This window comes from Syngnathoides biaculeatus, chromosome 2, assembly GCF_019802595.1.
Source record: "Syngnathoides biaculeatus isolate LvHL_M chromosome 2, ASM1980259v1, whole genome shotgun sequence".
Taxonomy (NCBI): Eukaryota; Metazoa; Chordata; class Actinopteri; order Syngnathiformes; family Syngnathidae; genus Syngnathoides; species Syngnathoides biaculeatus.
The window spans coordinates 28,612,304-28,633,928 of NC_084641.1; the positions used below are offsets into that span (position 1 = coordinate 28,612,304).

Consider the following 21,625-nt stretch of genomic DNA (forward strand, 5'->3'; position numbering starts at 1 on the left):
AAGGGCGTAAGGTAAACTGGGAGTGGCGGAGCAGCGGGCGTTGTTAGAGAAAGTTCCGTGTGCTGCCTAAAGGAAACCAGCGGCTTCTTCGTTTCATTTTTTACAGTACGTATGTGAATTGTGCCATTGGATGTAACAACCGGTCATTCCGATCGACGCATTGAGCACCCCTGGTATAAGGTTTCTACTAGCTTGAATGACGCAGGATTCCGCCATGATACGCGGATTTGTCCAATGTTCAACTTGTCCTTTATGAATATTTACCAGAAATAACACGACCAGCTGACCCGCGACGCACTTTGTTGTGAATTCCCACGCTGCCGAAAAAAAAACCCCAAAACGGAAATAACATAACGCGCGCGGCGCAAACAGTTGACCCACCCGCGACGCGTTTTGTTATTCTCAATACGAAAAAAAAAACCCCATAAAAACCTGGACATAACATAACGCGTGCGGTGCAACCAGTGCACTTTTATTATTCTGTATAACGCAGCCTCTGTACACAGCCCGGTCGTGACGTTTTTTTGTTCTTATCGAGGACGACCGTATTAACCCCCAATCGTGGCTCCAAAGAAGGCAAGTCGCTTGTTTAGAGTTATTCTGCACTTTTGTTCATAAAAACATTTACGAGACTGGGGGCCGAGCCGCTACAGATACGGCGATGCTCTCCCGGCCGAGCGTGCTTTGCTACTAAAGCATACATTTTAAGCAAAAAATAAATGTTTCTTAAATTATTTTATTATATAAAGTATTTAAACTACACATGTATTTCTACTATGCACTTTATTGTCAGGAAAAGCTAAAAAAAAAAAAAGGCTTTAAAAAGCCATATTTTTTAAGGCTCGGAACGCATTATTTCTCTTTCCATTCATTGTAATGGGAAACGTTGATTTGGTTTTCGAACAATTCACTTTTCAAACCGTTTTCTGTATTGCGGTCGAGAACCGAGGGATCACTGTAGTTCTTTTAGGATAAATGCAGCCTCAACCAAACATAATATACATATTTAAAGTATAACAAAGTTGCGACCACTTCCCTTTGAGGCGTGTTTAAAGACAAAGGGTTTTATGACCAGTTGACCACCAGTATGTGGTATGTGGAGCAGCGTGGGACCAGCAACAGAAAAGGTTTTAGCCCTTCTCCTCTTCCGCCCAGACCTCACAAGAGGTCCCAGAACTCCTTCAGTGAGTCCACGGTGGGAGAGCTGCAAACATTCGCTCCAGAGCATTTTGGCTGCCTGCGCCGGACTGAGCTTGGCAGAGATTTTTGGCTAACTTGAGCTCGGCCTCACGTGTTTTTGGCTTTAAAGGAAAAAATAAAAGTCCCCCTTTCGGTCCCTTGCCGTAGCCCTGCTTTTAAAAGGAGCGTCAATGTCCTCGTTTCCCCTCCAGCGCAAACGTGAGGCTCGTATTGCCGTAAATGGTTTGGTTCCGGGTGCCGCTGTCGTTTAATGAGTGGTCTTACCTGCTGCCCCTCGTGTCGTACTGCTTCATGTTTTTGATGAAGTGGATTTTCTTGGCGTGCCGCGGCCTGGGAGAACCGCCCGAGAGGTTTCGGGTCCTGTAGTTAAAAAGGAAAACAAAAAAAGTGAATTAAGAGTTTTGGAATCACAAATCAAGGGAACGCGTTTTTCAACCCTTGTTAATGTTTGGCAACATAAAAATATCTCAATATTATCATTTAGGTTATGACGATGGGAAGTTTTGGTGCGGATTTTAGCAAAAAAAAAAAAAAAAAAGAGTTGATACACATCATTTGCCTCCGCGGGCCACAGAAAATCATGTGGCGGGCCGGATCTGGCCCCCCAGGCCTTGGGTTTGACACCCGTGCTGTATACGAATTCATACGGCATTTTGCATCCTCTTTTATTTGCTGAAAATCTATTTTTGAACCCATTCAAAGCAATAAAAATATCACTTTGGCACTATCTTGCGCTATGTTGGTGTTGTTAGGTTAAGTTGGTGTTTCTTTTTTTTCCATCTGAGATCGAGTTGTCCAGTTGCGTTGGCGGTCCACGAACGCACCTCGGACGAGGCGAAAAGTCAAATTGAAAATAAAAAGGTGTTGCTTTTCCTCTCCTGACGTGGCTGCTAATAGGCCGCGCAGTCTACGTTTCCTGTATTACCTAACAGTTATTGCCTTCTTCTTCTTTCTTCTTTTCCTTTCGGCTTGTCCCGTTAGGGGTCGCCACAGCGTGTCATCTTTTGCCATCTTAGCCTATCTCCTGCATCTTCCTCTCTAACCCCAACTGCCCTCATGTCTTCCCTCACCACATCCATAAACCTTCTCTTTGGTCTTCCTCTCGCTCTTTTGCCTGGGAGCGCCATCCTCAGCATCCTTCTACCAATATACTCACTCTCTCGCCTCTGAACATGTCCAAACCATCGAAGTCTGCTCTCTCGAATCTTGTCTCCAAAACATCCAGCTTTGGCTGTCCCTCGAATGAGCTCATTTCTAATCCTATCCAACCTGCCCACTCCGAGCGAGAACCTCAACATCTTCATTTCTGCCACCTCCAGTTCAGCTTCCTGTTGTTTCTTCAGTGCCACCGTCTCTAATCCGTACATCGTGGCCGGCCTCACCGCTGTTTTGTAACCTTTGCCCTTGATCCTAGCAGACACTCTTCTGTCACATAACACACCAGACACCTTTCGCCAGCTGTTCCAACCTGCTTGGACCCGTTTCTTCACTTCCTGATCACACTCTCCATTGCTCTGTATTGTTGACCCCAAGTATTTGAAGTCGTCCACCCTCGCTATCTCTTCTCCCTGTAGCGTCACTCTTCCCCCTCCACTTTTCTCATTCACGCACATATATTCTGTTTTACTTCGGCTAATCTTCATTCCTCTCCTTTCCAGTGCATGTCTCCATCTTTCCAATTGTTCCTCTGCATGCTCCCTGCTTTCACTGCATATGACAATATCATCTGCGAACATCATGGTCCAAGGGGATTCCAGTCTAACCTCATCTGTCAGCCTATCCATTACCACTGCAAACAGGAAGGGGCTCAGAGCTGATCCCTGATGCAGTCCCACCTCCACCTTAAATTCCTCTGTCACACCTAAGGCACACCTCACCATTGTTCTGCTGCCATCATACATGTCCTGTACTATTTTAACATACTTCTCTGCCACACCAGACTTACGCATGCAGTACCACAGTTCCTCTCTTGGTACTCTGTCATAGGCTTTCTCTAGATCCACAAAGACACAATGTAGCTCCTTCTGACCTTCTCTGTACTTTTCCACGAGCATCCTCAAGGCAAATAATGCATCTGTGGTACTCTTTCTAGGCATGAAACCATACTGTTGCTCGCAGATACTTACTTCTGACCTGAGTCTAGCCTCCACTACTCTTTCCCATAACTTCATTGTGTGGCTCATCAACTTTATTCCTCTATAGTTCCCACAGCTCTGAACATCCCCTTTGTTCTTAAAAATGGGAACTAGAACACTTTTCCTCCATTCTTCAGGCATCTTTTCGCCCGCTAGTATTCTGTTGAATAAGTTGGTCAAAAACTCCACAGCCATCTCTCCAAATTGCTTCCATACCTCTACCGGTATGTCATCAGGACCAACTGCCTTTCCATTTTTCATCCTTTTTAGTGCCTTTCTGACTTCCCCCTTAGTAATCATTTCCACTTCCTGGTCCTTCACTCTTGCCTCTTCAACTCTTCCTTCTCTCTCATTTTCTTCATTCATCAACTTCTCAAAGTATTCTTTCCATCTATTTAGCACACTACCGGCACCAGTCAACACATTTCCATCTCTATCCTTAATCAGCCTAACCTGCTGCACATCCTTCCCATCTCTATCCCTCTGTCTGGCCAACCTGTAGAGATCCTTTTCTCCTTCTTTCGTGTCCAACCTGGTGTACATGTCTTCATATGCCTCTTGTTTAGCCTTTGCCACCTCTACCTTTGCCCTACGTCGCATCTCGATGTACTCCTTTCGCCTCTCCTCAGTCCTCTCAGTATCCCACTTCTTCTTTGCTAATCTCTTTCCTAACAGTTATTGCCTGAAAATGCCAAAAGGTGAGTTTGATGACTTCTCACACTTGACAAGACGTGCGATGTCATGTCGAAAGCATGCTAGTGAGTTATTTTCGGCTACTCTGCTTGCCAATGCTACGGCAATTCTCGTGTGATGGTGATTCAATTGTGTTACTAAATACAATCATTTACCGTAATTCCCGGGCTACCGAGAGTACCTGGTTACTAGCCTCACCCAGTACATTTGTAAAGGAAATACCATTCGGTACATACGTACGCCGCAAGAGCCCGCATTGAAACACGAGATATTTACAAAGAAAGACGGTACACAGAAAGCTAGTGTGGCGCTAATGACGGCTTAAAAACAAAACAAAAACAAAAACTTACCGGTAAAAGGAAAATACTTATGTTATATTTACAAAGACTGTAACACTAACTAATGCTAGCACCGCGCTAACACGAGCGTCACGCTAACGCCAGCACTGAACTAATGCTAACGCTAACAGGGCCGGTTAAAACAAAACATACTGGTAAAAATCACTGAGACACGGCAGTAACATGCTAGCGCAGCGCAAAGAGGGCCGCACCGGTAAAAGTCACTTCCTCGGCACATGTCTTCCACCGGTCTCACTCTTACCTTTTCCGCTCAAGTGCCCCCTTGCGGCTGTTAGAAAAATTGCACAAATTAGCCGCATCACCGCATAAACCGCAGGGATGAAAGCGTGTGAAAGAAGTCACGGTTTCTTCTTCTTTTCCTTTCGGCTTGTCCCGTTAGGGGTCGCCACAGCGTGTCATCTTTTTCCGTTATAGACAGGAAATTACGGTATGTAACACGGGTTCATGATTGTGTGCATGCTCGACGAAAAATGATGTGTTGCTGATGATCTGTTATTGTCCGATGTCTGCGTTTTTACAGACCATTGTATCACCATCTTGTGGCATCCACTGGCAATGACCAACCCTCCGTGGGACGCGTCATTTACTTACAGATTTTGCGACAGGGCTCGGTCCTGATCGTTCGAGAAAGCAAAAAGCGCTGTGATCATTTGATTTTTATCTACTTCAAGTGTTTACCGCAGCTGGAGGTCATATGGCGGCGGTGACCTCGCGGATTAAAAACAACCCGGCACGGAAATCAGGCCAAGGAGATCGGGGCTCAATGACATCACGGCCTTTACGCAACTGCTGTGACATCAGCGCAACACTCGCCGCGAGGACCTGCGCCGACTCCAAGTGCGCGACTCGCATATTCCCACGTGGACGCTCGTTCAAAACGTACGGGCGTTCCGACAGCATACTCGGCTCCAAATCTTTTCCAAGCCGTTCCAATCAGGAACCTTTTGGGAACGTCGAGCATTCAACATCAACTTGACGACAAACAGATATTAATTTTCAATCATACACTTTTGTTTGTGAGACTGGAGGTTTGGTGTGGTCAACACAACTCTAAAGACCGTGCAGATGATTGTGGACTGTCTTGTGCCAACTGTCAAGACCTTCAAGTTCTTGGGAATCACAGTCTCAAAGGACTGAGTTGGGAAACAAACATCAACTCCATCCTCAAAAAAGCCCAGCAAAGGATTCTGATTCTGATTCCAGTCCAACCTCATATGCCAGCCTATCCATTACTACCGCAAACAGGAAGGGGCTCAGCGCGGATCCCTGATGCAGTCCCACCTCCGCCTTAAATTCTTCTGACACGCCTGCGGCACATCTCACCGCTGTTCTGCTGCCCTCCTACATGTGGGGTAAGGGTAGTTTCCGGATCTCCCCTGCAATAGGTAAAATCTGTGAAGTTGCAAACAATTTTTTTTTTTTGGTGGGGTGGGGTGGGGGGATTATTTATGCTGACTTACTTATTTGTAGTTACTTGAAGTGGGAGAAAAATATCAACTCCATCCTCAAAAAAAAAAAAAAAAAACCCCAGCAAAGGATGTACTTCTTGCGGTTTTTGAGGAAGCGTGGCCTGTCACCCAGAGCTATTGAGACAGTTCTACACAGCGCTCATCCAATCAGTTCTGGTTTGGGGCCGTCACGAAAAAGGACAAACCCCGACTGCTACTCTAACCCTATCAAAACAGCTGAACGGATTATCGGCACCGCTCCACCCACTATTGAGGACTTACACGCGACGTGAACTAGGTCCAGAGCAGGCAGGATTCTTTCGGATCCTCCGCATCCTGGCCACCAGCTCTTCCGGCTCCTTCCGTCGGGAAAGCGCTACAGATCAATGCAAGTCAAAACTAGCAGGCATTCCATTTTTTTTTCCGCCTGGCAATGAAGTCATTACATTGTTAATCAGCAAATTCAGTATTTTCTGGCTCGTGCCGTTGTTGGGACTCTCACATTCTGCTGGTCCACTCAAAAACAGTATTAGGAATTTATTTTGTAGACCATCACGCGATTTGTCACTTGAACCTGCTCCCTTTGCAAAACTGTCATTGCACTGCTCTATTACGGGTAAAGGACTCTGTACAAGTTTTACACAGCGTGGGACCTCGAACCACTTATCTCGTACCTGTTTCGAAACGAAAGAAAGATTTTACATCTTGCATGACTTTTACAAGGAATAGTTCCTAAAAATAGAAATGTCTGTTTTTTGTTCTTGCTCCTTTGCTGTTCTTTGTTCTGCATGTTGTACCAGAGCAAAATTCTGTGGGTGATTTTTTTTTTTTGTTTACACACTTGGCCAAATAAAGCTGATTCTGATCCACATCGTTTTGAATAAATAAGACCCCAAAATCGCTAGTGTAGAGACCAGTAAAGTGTTAGACAACGTAGTATGCTGTTGCACTTTTACGTAGGTGAAAGAGTGATTCCCAAGGTCGCACGTGTTTTATCAATAATATTTACCACGGCTGCAGAGTTTCCACAAGGATGAAGGGCAAAGTCTATGACACAGCGGTGAGGCCGGCCACGATGTACGGATTAGAGACGGGAAGCAGAACTGGAGGTGGCAAAAATGAAGAGGTTGAGGTTCTTGCTCGGAGTGAACAGGTTGGATAGGATTGATTGCGTTGAAAGTCGGGAGCGGGTGAAAGAACAATGAGAAAGATGGAGGCATGCACTGGAAAGGAGAGAACTGAAGATAACTGAATATATGAGGGGGAAGTGTGAGGCTACAGGGAGAAGAAATGGCGAGGGTGGACGACTTCAAATTCTTGGGGTCAACGATACAGAGCAACGGAGATTGTGGTAAGGAAGTGAAGAAACGGGTCCAAGCGGGGTTGGAACAGCTGGCGGAAGGTGTCTGGTGTTCTATGTGACTGAAGAGTCTCCGCTAGGATGAAGGGCAAAGTCTATAAAACTGTGGTGAGGCCGGATTAGAGATGGTGGGACTGGAGAGATGACAGGAACCAGAACTGGAGGTGGCAGAAATGAAGATGTTGAGGTTCTCGCTCGGAGTGAACAGGTTGGATAGGATTGATTGCGTTGAAAGTCGGGAGCGGGTGAAAGAACAATGAGAAAGATGGAGGCATGCACTGGAAAGGAGAGAACTGAAGATAACCCGAAGTAAAAGTGAATATATGAGGGGGAAGTGTAAGGCTACAGGGAGAAGAAATGGCGAGGGTGGACGACTTCAAATTCTTGGGATCAACGATACAGAGCAACGGAGAGTGTGGTAAGGAAGTGAAGAAACGGGTCCAAGCGGGGTTGGAACAGCTGGTGGAAGGTGTCTGGTGTTCTATGTGACTGAAGAGTCTCCGCTAGGATGAAGGGCAAAGTCTATAAAACTGTGGTGAGGCCGGATTAGAGATGGTGGGACTGGAGAGATGACAGGAACCAGAACTGGAGGTGGCAGAAATGAAGATGTTGAGGTTCTCGCTTGGAGTGAACAGGGTGGATAGGATTAGAAATGAGCTCATTAGGGGGACAGCCAAAGTTGGATGTTTTGGAGACGAGGTTCGAGAGAGCAGACTTGGATGCTTTGGACATGTCCAGAGGGGAGAGAGTCCGAGGATGGGGCTGCCAGGAAAAAGAGGGAGAGGAAGACCAAAGAAAAGGTTGATGGATGTTGTGAGGGAGGACATGAGGGCAGGAAGACGCACGAGATAGGCTCAGATGGAAAAAGATGACGCGTTGTGGCGACCCCTAATTGGGACAAGCCGAAAGGAAAAGAAGAATTTACCACGGGCTGCTCACCACCCGTCACCCGTCCTTTTAAGAAGCTCCCAAGATCTAACTTTAGCGTCGACTGCAACCTTCGGTCTCGTGACGGAATTTTTCCGCGCCAATCGCCATTCCACGTTTATTCTGGTCGGCGTTCAGGAATGTTGCGTTTGTGTGGGAATGATGGTTGGGGGGAAAAAATGACAGGAAGTGACAAGTTGACAGAAAAGAAAACAAAAAGTCGGTCCTCTGGTAACCTGACCTCAATCAGTCAATAGTGTTTTTGATCAAGTGTGAAGAAAGTGATCTGAAAAGATGTGACAATCAATACGTTTGCCCCCAAAGAGGTTTTAGTCATAGATAATTGGACTCAGTCACCGATCAAGAGTCAAGCTGATCTTCAAATTATTTTGGTTCGTCTCCGGCGGCGATAAACTGCGCGGGGGAGTACGAGGCAGGCCGTCTCTAAATTTGTCCCGGTATCAGAGTGCCCGATCAGATCTCCGGCCACATCCTGATCGGCGTGACCCGCAGCAGCCCCTCTTCCATGAGAACCGAGAGCAAGTCTCTTCTCCGGGATGTGGTGTGGAAAACTTCTGTGGGAATGGAAAAAAAAAATGAAAATCTCTTGACTGCGGCCGAAGAGGAGGACCGTTGTTTACGTAAAGGCACAAAGCGGATGCAAGCACCCCCGAGCGTTCGTCGGCTATTCGGAGCTTTTGATGGCGCCGAGCGGAGCCGCGTCACGTGCCGACGGACGGACCTGGACTGGTTTCCTTCTTACCCTGCCTTGCGACCGCTAAAATTCACAATCTGTCGGGTTCTTGAGAACGCAAGGCCGAATAATAATCTATGAATCCTTGAACTGGGTCCACGTGAATCAAAGTTCAAGGTCAGTTTTGTTTTGATTTCCCAACGGGGCCCCCTGCACAAAATCTTTCGAGAGGATTTATGCTTGCGAGTGAAAATTTTTGCCGATACATTTGCCGCATTTGTCTGAAGGTAACTGCTGAATAATCCTTCTGGGTCTGTGTTTCCCGACCTTTATTGAGCACTCTACTCTTGAAAAAAATCAAAACAAAATTCACAAATGATACATGACAGCTGGGCGGCAGGGCGGCGGAGCTGGAAAGCGTTGGCCTCACAGTTCTGAGGACTCAGGTTCAATCCGAGACCCAAATGTTCATGTTCTCCCCGCGCTTGCGTGGGTTTTCTCTGGACACTCCGGCTTCCTCCCACATCCCAAAAACATTTGATGGATGGATGGAAAATTCAAGCCTGGTGGCGCATTGGGTCAGCCGGAACGCGTTGGCCTCACAGTTCTGAGGTCCCCTGGCTCGATCCCGGACCTGTTCTCCCCGTGTCTGTGTGGGTTTCTTCCGGGAACTCCGGTTTCCTCCCATATCGCAAAAACATGGAGCATTAATTGGACACTTTAAATTGCCCCAAGGTGAGATTGTGAGTGCGGCCATTTGTCTCGATGTGCCCTGCGATTGCCTGGCGACCAGTTCAGGGAGTAAACCGCCTCCTGCCCGTTGACGGATGGGATCGGCTACAGCACTCCGGCAACCCTCTTGAGGATGAGCTGCTAAGAAAATGGATGGATGGATGGATGGATGGATGGAGGATGGATGGATGGATGGATGGATGGATGGATGGATGATGGATGGATGGATGGATGGATGGAAAATTCAAGACTGGTGGCGCATTGGGTCAGCCGGAACGCGTTGGCCTCACAGTTCTGAGGTCCCCTGGCTCGATCCCGGACCTGTTCTCCCCGTGTCTGTGTGGGTTTCTTCCGGGAACTCCGGTTTCCTCCCATATCGCAAAAACATGGAGCATTAATTGGACACTTTAAATTGCCCCAAGGTGAGATTGTGAGTGCGGCCATTTGTCTCGATGTGCCTGCGATTGCCTGGCGACCAGTTCAGGGAGTAAACCGCCTCCTGCCCGTTGACGGATGGGATCGGCTACAGCACTCCGGCAACCCTCTTGAGGATGAGCTGCTAAGAAAATGGATGGATGGATGGATGGATGGATGGATGGATGGATGGATGGATGGATGGATGGATGGATGGATGGAAAATTCAAGACTGGTGGCGCATTGGGTCAGCCGGAACGCGTTGGCCTCACAGTTCTGAGGTCCCCTGGCTCGATCCCGGACCTGTTCTCCCCGTGTTTGTTTGGGTTTCCTCGGGAACTCCGGTTTCCTCCCATATCGCAAAAACATGGAGCATTAATTGGACACTTTAAATTGCCCCAAGGTGAGATTGTGAGTGCGGCCATTTGTCTCGATGTGCCCTGCGATTGCCTGGCGACCAGTTCAGGGAGTAAACCGCCTCCTGCCCGTTGACGGATGGGATCGGCTACAGCACTCCGGCAACCCTCTTGAGGATGAGCTGCTACGAAAATGGATGGATGAATGGATGGACTTCTACATGGTACGAAATGTTGGTTTGGTTCGTTGTACACTTTGCTGTTATTCACTTGTACGGGCGGCAAACGGAACACGTTGCGCCATTGAGCGGAAAACTCGTCAATTGTTCTGCTCGTCACTTTTTGTCACTGGCGAAGATGGATGAAGATATTTTAACGCAATTATGTGAAATTGATCTCTCAGCAAAGTGGAAATGATTGTTCCGGATGAAGACGTCGCCGCTCCCTCGCCGGCGTGGATCCCAAACTAGTCGTTCTAATAACAGCTGGTGCCCTTTTATTCTTCAAAATTTAATGCCAGCGTCTGAATGCTGCCTCCTAAAAAAAGAACTTCAGGCATCAAAGTTTGTCTGCGCTTTTTCTCATTTCGACTGCCGGTTCCTGACTTTGCAATGAGGGTTTGCCGCCGTCTCGCAAAGCACAGCACATTTATTTATAGAACGCATTTCATACGCGAGGTCACTCACACATGATTAAAAGTATTTGACTACAAAGACATAAAACATTTATAAACGAGGAAACAAAATCTCTACAAATAATAGAGATAAATTGACCATAAAAATATATTTCAAGAAATAACCATAAATACAATTAAAACAGCGTAGCGTGGAAAAAACCTAATTAAAATTGGAAAAGCGTGGAAAAAAAAAATAAGTTTTCAACCTGGATCTAAAAATATTCCCACTTGGAGCTGACGTCACACCTGTTGGCAATTTATTCCATATTTTTGGAGCATAATAGCTAAATCCTGCTTCACCATGTTTGCTTTGGACTCCGCGCTCCACTATTTGACCCGAGTCAGTCGAGCTCAGAGCTCTACCGGGTTTGTAATCAGGACCTAAATCCTTAAGTGATTTACAGACCAGTAGCAGAACTTTAAAAATCTATTCTAAAGCTGACTGGAAACCAGTGTCAGGACTTTAAGATTGGAGTTATATGCTCTGACATCTTTATTCAGGTCAGCTGTTTGATGCTCTTTTTGGGGGGAGTCCAGTTAGAAGACCATTACAATAATCAAGTCTTCTTGAGATAAAAACATGGATGAGCTTTTCCTGGTCTGCTTGACACGTGCAAGCCTTCACTCTAGACCAGGGGTCACCAATGCGGTGCCCACGGGCGAATGGTAGCCCGCGAGGACCATATAAGGCGCCCGCGAGGTATGTTCTCTGCATACCATAGGCCACAAATTTGTATTATTATTTGTGCTTTAAATTCAGATTAAAATTTTAAAATACCCGTAATGTCATTTATTACAATCAATTAAAAGTTAAATATTTCATGTACGCGTTTGCCGCAAACGGGTCACGTAGCCCTTCATACGATCGGTGCTCACGAAGTAGCGCGCAGCCTCAAAAAGGTTGCAGAGCCCTGCCCGAGACAATTATGTCCTTCAGATGGTAAAAGGCAGTTTTTGTGATTGATTTGACCGTTGGAAGTCAGCTTGGAATCTATCGGAACACCAAGCTTTTGGACTTGGTCTGTGGATTTGAAAGGTAGTGAGTGCGGATATTTTACGAATAGCAAGTTCTCAGTTTGGTTGTGGCTTGGGTGAAGGAGATTCCGGCTCATCCAGTCATTTATCTGCTCTAGGCAGTGACAACACCTCAATAGAACTGCGGTCATCTGGAGACGGTGCTAACTATAACTGTTTGTCAACCGGATAGCTATGATAGTCCAAACGAAAGTTCTGGAAAATTTGATCCAAGAGTGGCATACACAGGTTGAACAGGAGGGGCCCGAGAACTGACCCTCGAGGAACCCCGTAGGTCATTGGCATTTGTTGAGATTGAGCACTTCCACTGGTTACACCGTAGCGTCTTTCCTCCAGGTAGAACTGTTTCATTTAGTCCTACCCAGATTTCCAACCTGTTTATTGTGATCTACTGTATCAAAAGCAGCCACACTCAGACCCAACAAGACCAAAACTGACACGTCAGTATTCAAGCTTATATCATTTAGCACTTTCACAAGCCTTCTCCGACCGACGCAACGTCTGTTTGCATAGATTTACTTCTTACGCGGACCCCAAGTGTAAAGGTTTTGCCTCGCCGGTGGGATCCATCAGTTTGATGTTCTCGCTTCTTAAATTTAATCTTTCCCCCTCCTCACTGGGCAAATCAAACTGACTTTGAATACCATCTGCTGCACACGTTAAAACAGCCGTTAAACCAAGGTGGCCAAAGGAGACATTTTAAAACCGTTCCCGGGCATCTTAAGAACATTTCCATCACCTTTGTCAAAACACTCCACGGGTAAAACAAATTCTCGCAGTTCCAGAAGTTATTCGCAAGTCAGTGCAACATGGTCACTAAAAAGCAAGTTTGTTTTTTTTTCTTCCCCTGTATGAAATAAATCCAATGAAAGTCATTTCATCGCAATATTGTGCTTATTACTGAAGGCGTGTTTGGAAGGCCCATCGTAGGAAAGCGGGCGGAACCAGCTGTGCCCTGTAACCAGCTCGCGCCAGACTGCGTACATATTTCATGACGGATATTGATTTATTGCAATCCTATCAAAGAAAAGCCGGGCCAGTGGAACGTGTTCGAAGATGAAAAGCTGCTCGCGGGTGTGAGTCAGCTGGCGCCGACATTTTCGGCCCACGAGCGCGACATACTGTCGACGTTCGGCCATCTTCATAATGTGCAAGCAGACACGTTATGGCTTGAAGAGCCATTTTTTTTTTTTTTTTTTTTTTAATCATCCTTTTGATGGATGAATGCAATTCTCATTTTGTATCACGTGTGATGCTCATTTCTCTTTAGTGCGCTCCCAACGGAAGACGAGGTCTTAAAGGAAGTCCCCAGCGGGAGATTCTTCGGACCTGGACTTGAGATTACTCAGCTTCGCGCTTTTGGGTGTTTGCTGTCAACTCGTCTTATGGGCCATTTATTTCCTGACTTGATTTCTCATTTCGATAGCGTACATCGGAACTTCCATTTAGCTACCCTGAGACCGTCAGATCTCGGAAGCTAAGCGGGTTTGGCCCTGGTTAGTACTTGGATGGGAGACCGCCAGGTCCTGTGAGCTTCTCTCCCCGGCTAAAATGCAGAGGGGTGGCGTCAGGAAGGGCGTCCGGCGTAAAACTGTGCCAAACAAATGTGCGTTCATCTGTGGCGACCCCTGACGGGACGAGCCGGAAGGTAAAGAAGACATCAGAATACCAATCAGTGAATGTGCGTGGACAAGGAACCAAGATCTTCTGTGGTTTCAACTCGACTCTTATTTGGATATTCACTTTTCAAGCGTCTACTATCATCTACCAGCAAGTCCAGGGGTCGGGAACCTTTACGACTGAGGGGGCCGTAAAGGCCAAATATTTTACAATGAAATTTCAATCGAGCCATGCGGTATTTATGTATTTGCGCATTTATGCAAGACCGACACCTGCTGACAGATGAGGTTAGACTGGAATCCCCTTGGACCATGATCTTCGCAGATGATATTGTGATATGAAGTGGGAACAGGTGGAGGAACGATTAGAAAGATGGAGGCATGCACTGGAAAGGAGAGAAATGAAGTAAAACAGAATAAATGCGCGTGAATGAGAGGGGTGGAGGGGGACGTGTGAGGCCCCAGGGAGACGAAATGGCGAGGGTGGACGACTTCAAATACTTGGGGTCAACGATACAGTGCAATGGTGAGTGCGGTAAAGAAGTGAAGAAACGGGTCCAAGCGGGGTGGAACCGTTGGCGGAAGGTGTCTGGTGTGTTATGTGACAGAAGAGTCTCTGCCAGGATGAAGACGGGCAAAGTTTTGAAAACGGTGGTGAGGGCGGCCACGACGTACGGATTAGAGACGGCAGCGGCTCTGAAGAAACAGCAGGAAGCAGAACTGGAGATGTTGAGGTTCTCGCTCGGAGTGAGCAGGTTGGAGAGGAGTAGAAATGAACTCATTAGAGGGAGGGACAGCCAAAGTTGGATGTTTTGGAGACGAGGTTCGAGAGAGCGGACTTGGGTGGTTTGGACACGTCCAGAGGCGAGAGAGTGAGTAAGTTGGTAGAAAGGTGACGAGGATGGAGCTGCCAAGGAAGAGAGACCGAGAGGAAGACCGAAGAAAAGGTTGACGGATGTTGCGACGGAAGTTGGTGTTCAAGAGGAAGATGCACGAGATCGGCTTGGATGCTGTGGCGACCCCTAACGGGACAAGCCGAAAGGAAAAGAAGAAGACGACGCTGTTGCTCACCAATGATGACAAAAGCGCTTCTGACCATTTATGCGGCAGCTCGTTTTGCACGGCTTTGGGGATGCCTCCCGAGTTCATACGTCGTCAGATGAAGCTTCACGCAGGCGTTGAGACTTCCATCCGTTCATCGTGAACGTAATCCACGTTGGTTTGCCGTCATGCCGGTACGATCGTGAACGGTTCTTGCCGACAAATATTCGTTTGATTATCTTGTCTTTATGCGAAGTTGGCAAAATGTTCATTGGCAACGTCGAGTACGAATGCTTTGGCCAACTCCTCGTCTGTGAATTCGAACCCAACTCGTCACTCCTCATATTTATCTCTTTGAGCGACTTTTGTCAAAAGAGTTTCCGTAATTAGTTGCTCCGACACGATCGGCGTTGAACCCTTCTGCACCTGCGGACATCGGCTACCAGGCAAAAACTACGGCAACCCCGCTGGGCCAAACGGTCTCTGCGTCATTTGCCTCGCCTCCCACACCAAACTACGGCAACCCCACGAGGACAAACCTTCTCCGCACGGCAGGAATCACGCGTACAGTATGTCGTTAGGAGTGCTCCGCGAGCCATATGCAACCACCAAAAGAACCAGGTATGGCTCCCGACCGCCGAGCTGGACTCAGAGTGCTCCACAATTCGAAAGAAAAACTTTGTCAGTTGTTGGGGGAACAAACCGCCACACCGGCAGCACAAATCAGCCACGCTGTGCCATGACCAGAAAGTTTAATGAATTCAAACGTCGAATCTGATGTTTCAAGTTGACTGGGCGCGAGACTGGAACAGTCGCGGAGTACCCAAAAGTGCTGAGGTTCACGAGAGAATGCACACGGTTTGCGTGCCGCCCACATTTGATAGCGGAAGCCCACATTTTATCGTCGCTCCACTCAAGAGCGCCGGCCTGCCCCTCCGGACGGGGAAAGGACAGGTTTTACTTAACTGGAGAAGGGCAAGAGCGGCAGCCACGACAGCGCCTCTCCTGACTTGTGCACACGGGAGAATGGTCTGATAAATCCCCCCCCCCAAAAAAAAATCTGAACTCGCCACTCACTCCTAAAGATGTTTTTGGAAGAAAACAGCTCAAAGGAGAAAGATTTACTTATCTTTTGATTTCATATCAGATGGGTCGGCAGGCCCTCCAGACACTCAACTATTTGTGGGCGAATAATTCATAAATCCACTTGTCCCCTTGAAAGAACCATAACACACTTCAAAGTGATCTGGACAAGCCCCCTCTTTCCTTTTGGGAACTAAGATCGCATTTCCAGACAATGGCAAACCAGTCTGGCATGTTTCTTTGTTCCACTTTCAGTTCTAGATTTCACTTTAACGTGCACGCAACTTCAGCTAAAAGGGAAAAGACTCGAATCTTTCCACCGAGGTTTCATTAGCCTCGGCTTGAAATTAGCTTGGGATAGCTAACGGTCACGGACAGCCGCCGCCGACTCGCGGTTAACGCCTTCCCTACGCCCGGCGGTGAATTGACGGGCGAGTGTACTCAGTGATGTCGCGCGCCGTCTTCGGGGTTAATCGAGAGCTTCTGTTGGCAGTAATTACTTTAAATCCCCTCGTAGCAAATCCACAGCGCAAACTTACTGCCCAAGCACCGACCGTAGATTAGACATCTTGTTCTTAAAACCAACATTTGGACACGGGAAAGAGGAGGGGCGGGGGCGGGGGGGGGATAATCACTCAGCGGGTCTGCTGCTGCGTCTTGCCTGACCACATAAACACTATTTGCGTTGCTTAGTGTTGATTTGTCACCTTCAGACATAAAAACCCAACAAACTTTTGTGATTTTTGCTAAGATGTGGGGAAGACCTCCATACCCGACTGGGGACCAAACCTATTTAAAGGGAAATTCCGGTGGTTTGGATTAACGATAGGTCACGTCATATGTACTGGACCTTGACAATGTGATGCTAATCCTCTGTCATTTCATGTCAAGAAATCCCTGCCGGTTTGGAGCGTCTTCACATGCGTTCCCACCCTGATCGGACACGGTAAAATGACTTACTGTATCGCAAAACTTTGCCATTACGCGGATAGAAATGTTCGTTGGATCCCGGACACAAGCGGGCCAAATGAGTTTCCTCCGCAGGGTGTCCGGGCTCTCCCTTAGAGACAGGGTGAGAAGCTCGGTCATCCAGGGTGGGCTCAGGGTCGGAACCGCTACTCCTCCGCATTGAGAGGAGCCAGATGAGGTGGCTGGGGCATCTGATTCCGGACGCCACCCTTGGTGAGGTGTTCCGGGCACGTCCCACCGGAAAGAGACCCCGAGGACGACCCAGGACACGCCGGAGAGACTATGTCTCCCGGCTGGCTCCGGAACGCCTCGGGATCCCTCCGGAAGCGGTGGAAGAAGTGGCTGGGGAAAGGGGAGTCTGGGTATCCCTGCTGAAGCTAGTTCCCGGAAAAGTTGTCAACTTTACAGTACATACGACATGACCTATTGGATACATTGTTAATCCGAACCGCCGGAATTTCCCTTTAACAAGACCACCATTTTGCTCGGTCATGTGCAGAATACCGCTTCCCAAATTCAGTCTTTTTTGTCTCTGTAAATCTCACAAAAACGTGAACTGCCGCCCCCTGAAAAAAACCAGAGACGCTTTCATAAAGAGCACACGGTATGTGTATTTTGTCTGCTGCGTGTGTGTTCAGGGTGTGGAGGGGAATTCAACAGTTTTCACGGGAAAAGTATGCGCGTTCCCGCACACCGAGACGACGTCAGCTAGTTTTCGTCTCTCAAAGGTTTCTTCTTATCGTTACGTGCGTAAATGTGTGTTCTTTGAAGCATGTCATCACCCTGCCTATGTGCTGCACTCTGTGTTTTCATTTCAAGTTTTTATTGAAGGGGGGGGGGGGGGGGGGGCTAAGCGGTTCAAGACGCTGGAGGGGGAGGTGGGGGGTGGGGGTTAGGTGAGTGGTAACCTATTACCTACCTAGTTTTGCCATTCACAATAATATAAATCACAATCTAAGAGGTGCAAGTATTGGCATTCCAGTTGGGGGGGGGGTTATAACACCCCCGAGAAGCCCCCCCCCCCCCTCACTGGCACGCTTCACAGTTGCACTGGTGAGGGGCTTAAAAAGTCTGAGGAAAACAATAATTGCACCAATTACAGAGGTCAAACATTTCCTGTAGTTGTTCACCAGGTTTTGCACACATTGCAGGAGGGATTTTGGCCCATTTCTCCACACAGATCTTCTCTAGATCTGACAGGTTTCTGGACTGTCGCTGAGAAACACGGAGTTTTAGCTCCCTCCAGAGATTTTTTCTATTGGGTTTAGGTCTGAAGACTGGCTAGGCCACGCCAGAACCTTGATATGCTTCTTACGCAGTCACTCCTTGGTTTTCCTGTTTTTTTTGCGTGTGCTTCGGGGCATTGCCAGGTTGAAAGACCCAGTCAGGACCCATCTTCCGGGAAAGAGGTTGTTCCCCAAAATCTCACAATACACGGCCGCCGTCATCCTCTCCTTAATACAGTGCGGTCGTCCTGTCCCATGTGCAGAAATACACCCCCCCCCCCCAAAGCATGATCCTACCACCCCCATGCTTCACAGTAGGGACGGTGTTCTCGGGATGGAACTCATCATTTGTCTTCCCCCAAACACGGTTAGTGGAATTGTGACCACATAGTTCCATTTTGGTCTCATCTGACCACAAAACCTTCTCCCGTGACTCCTCTGAATCATCCAAATGGTCTTTGTCAAACTTAAAGCAGCCCTTGACATGACCTTTTTTTACCAAGCTGCTCGGCAATTTCTCCGTAGCCCTTTCCAGCCGTGTGGAGTTGTACAATTTTGTCTCTGGTGTCTTCGGACAGCTCTTTGGTCTTGGCCATGTTATAAATTTGAGTCTTACTGATTGTCTGGGGTGGACAGGTGTCTTTATGCAGCTAGCGACCTCACACAGGTGCATCTGATTCAGGATCATCCATGGAGTGCAGGTGGACTTTTAAAGGCGGACTAACAGGTCTTTGTGGGTCAGAATTCTACCTGATAGACAGGTGTTCAAATACTTATTTGCAGTTGTATCACACAAATAAATGGTAACAAAAATCCTACATTTTTCTTTTTAGATTATCCCTCTGCTTCAAGTCTTGACGAGTCCACAATCCACTGCACAAAGTCCATCCACAAAAACAATTAGTCACGCAACGAGCACGCCCCTCAAAGGTTACACGAGATAATATCGGACAGTGTTGCGCTGATGGGAAATCTGCGTCGAATGTGGGTCAAGCACAGGTCATTGTTCCAGGTTTCCACTCCCAGTGAGAAGAGCCGCGGGCGTCGTTCGGCCCGATTGCTGATCGTCATGTTTACAACTGACCACAAAAAGCCACGTTAGCGCGTGCAAAGGCTCAAAGACGTTAGCTGGACGCGAGTCCTCTTCCAAAACAGAGCACGAAAGACGAGCACGGATCAGACCGGCAGCTGGAAAACTGCACCGTCCCCTCCCAACACGTCGGCGCAAGTCAAACGACGCCGTCCGCGAACGCCGGCAACCGCGACAAAAGCAAAACTGACAGCTGCTGCGGCGTTTCCCCCCCGAGCCGATGAGCCGGAACGTGGCGCTCATTTCCGCGGCCTCTCGCTCCGCGCAAAGAGGTTAAGCGGTGTTTAGCGCCGCGGGGTTGACGCGCCGCCAAAACGGTGACGAAATAAAAAATTGGAAAAACGCACGTTGAGCCGCCGCTGTGTGTCCATATATGGCGAAGGCGCTAACTCCGCTTATCTCTTTGGGGCTTATGCTGCTGCACGCTTGCATCTCTGCGAGCAAAAGAAATCGCAAACATTTTCGACTTGTTTGACTTCGCGCTGCCTGTCTGTGGTTTTATCTACTTCCTCTTTACAGAGACACCAGCTCAGAATTCAGCGCGGCGCACCAAAAACCTTTCAACGTCGCCGAGCGGACGCATTTCAGGTGGCCTCCGCTTCCGCATTTTCGCGGCTTGTCGGGCACGGCGCGGCGTTTCCAAAATAAAAGTTTGCGAGGGATATTTTGAAATGGGACTAGCGAGGCCAAACTTTCCTTTGCTTCGGCTCACCAAAACATTCAAACCGACTTTAACAGAAGAACATTGGCGAAAAACTCCTTCCTATTTTTCACTTATATTCAGTTCTACAAAAGGGTTTTGCAAACGAGCGAGCACTTTGCTGCCTAAATGCAATCAAAAGTTTTCAGAAGGAACCATCAACAGAATATGCGGACTTCCTGTAAGCTACAGTGAAGAAAATAAGTATTTGAACCCCCTGCTATATTGCAAGTTCTCCCACTTCGAAATCATGGAGGGGTCTGAAATTTTCCTCGTAGGTGCATGGCCACCGCGAGAGAGATGGGAGATATCACCTCGAGGGGGTCTCAATGATCCTTAGAAAGGTGAGGAATCAGTCCAGGACTACACAGCAAGACTTGGTCAATGACCTGAAAAGAACTGGGACCACCGCTTCCGAGGTGACCGTTGCTAATACACCAAGACGTCATGGTTTGGTTCCCCTGCTGAAACCAGGACATGTCAAGGCCCGTCTTGAGTTTGCCAATGACCATTTGGATGATTCAGAGGAGTCATGGGAGAAGGTTTTGTGGTCAGATGAGACCAAAATGGAACTTTGTGGTCACAATTCCACTAACCGTGTTTGGGGGAAGACAAATGATGAGTTCCATCCCGAGAACACCGTCCCTACTGTGAATCACGGGGGTGGTAGCATCATGCTCTGGGGGTGTTTTTCCTGCACGTGGGACAGGACGACCGCGCTGTATTAAGGAGAGGATGACCGCGGCCACGTATTGTGAGATTTTGGGGAACAACCTCTTTCCCGGAAGATGGGTCCTGACTGGGTCTTTCAACCTGGCAATGACCCGAAGCACAAAGCCAGGAAAACCAAGAAGTTGGTTCGTAAGAAGCATATCAAGGTTCTGGCGTGGCCTAGCCAGTCTCCAGACCTAAACCCAATACAAAATCTCTGGAGGGACCCGAAACTCCCGTGTTTCTCAGCGACAGCCCAGAAACCTGTCTGGTCTGATTCTCTAGAGAAGATCTGTGTGGAGGACTGGGCCAAAGTCCCTTCTGCAGTGTGTGCAAACCTGGTGAACAACTTCAGGAAACGTTTGACCTCTGCAATTGCAAACAAAGGCGACTGTACCAGATATTAACATTGGTTTTATCAAGTGTTCAAATACTTATTTTCTTCACTGGATACTGATCGCATCTGCATTTCATATGTTCATGGTCGATGTTGAGGCAGTGCTCGAGTTCTGAAAATTGCTGACTGGTTGGAAATTTTTGCAAAACTAATTAAAGCGTTGGCCTCACAGTTCTGAGGACCCGGGTTCAATCCCGGCACCGCCTGTGTGGAGATTGCACGTTGTCCCCGTGCCTGCGTGGATTTTCTCCGGGCACTGCGGTTTTCTCCCACATCCCAAAAACGTGCAACATTAATTGGACACTCTAAATTGCCCCTAGGTGTGATTGTGTTTGTCTCTGTGTGCCCTGCGATTGGCTGGCAACCAGTTCAGGGTGTACTCTGCCTCCTGCCCATTGACAGCTGGGATAGGGTCCAGCATTCCCCGCGACCCTCGTGAGGATAAGCGGCAAAGAATATGGATGGATAGTTAGATGTGTGCGTAGGTAAAGCGATGGGAAGATTCTTCGGGTTCAGAACATTTTAGACAAGGGACAGGAAGTGCGACTCCCACGCAACGTAAACGGAGCACTTCAGCTTCTGGCGAGCTTTGGTTACATTTTTTTTTTTTTTTTTTTTTGTGCGACTGCGGTTTTGTGTTCGTTGCAGATGTGCGACAACACGTTATGAAATTCATCGACAACTGTTTTGATAAATGGTTCATTGTTCAGAGACCCAGTTTGACTTCAAATGGTCCAAATCCTTGGAATTGCGGCCTCCC

The 21,625-nt window shown here is 47.8% G+C and overlaps 1 protein-coding gene across 2 annotated transcripts in view; it reads right to left on the bottom strand.

Annotated features, from left to right (window-relative positions):
• The window catches only part of LOC133514058 (CDK5 and ABL1 enzyme substrate 2-like), a 44,098-nt gene that overhangs the window by 20,683 nt on the left and 1,790 nt on the right, over nt 1–21,625 (bottom strand). For both annotated transcript variants that reach the window (XM_061845337.1, XM_061845328.1), the window contains exon 2: nt 1,465–1,560. In XM_061845337.1, coding sequence (XP_061701321.1) covers nt 1,465–1,560 — 96 coding nt within the window. The remainder of the gene's footprint in view (nt 1–1,464; nt 1,561–21,625) is intronic.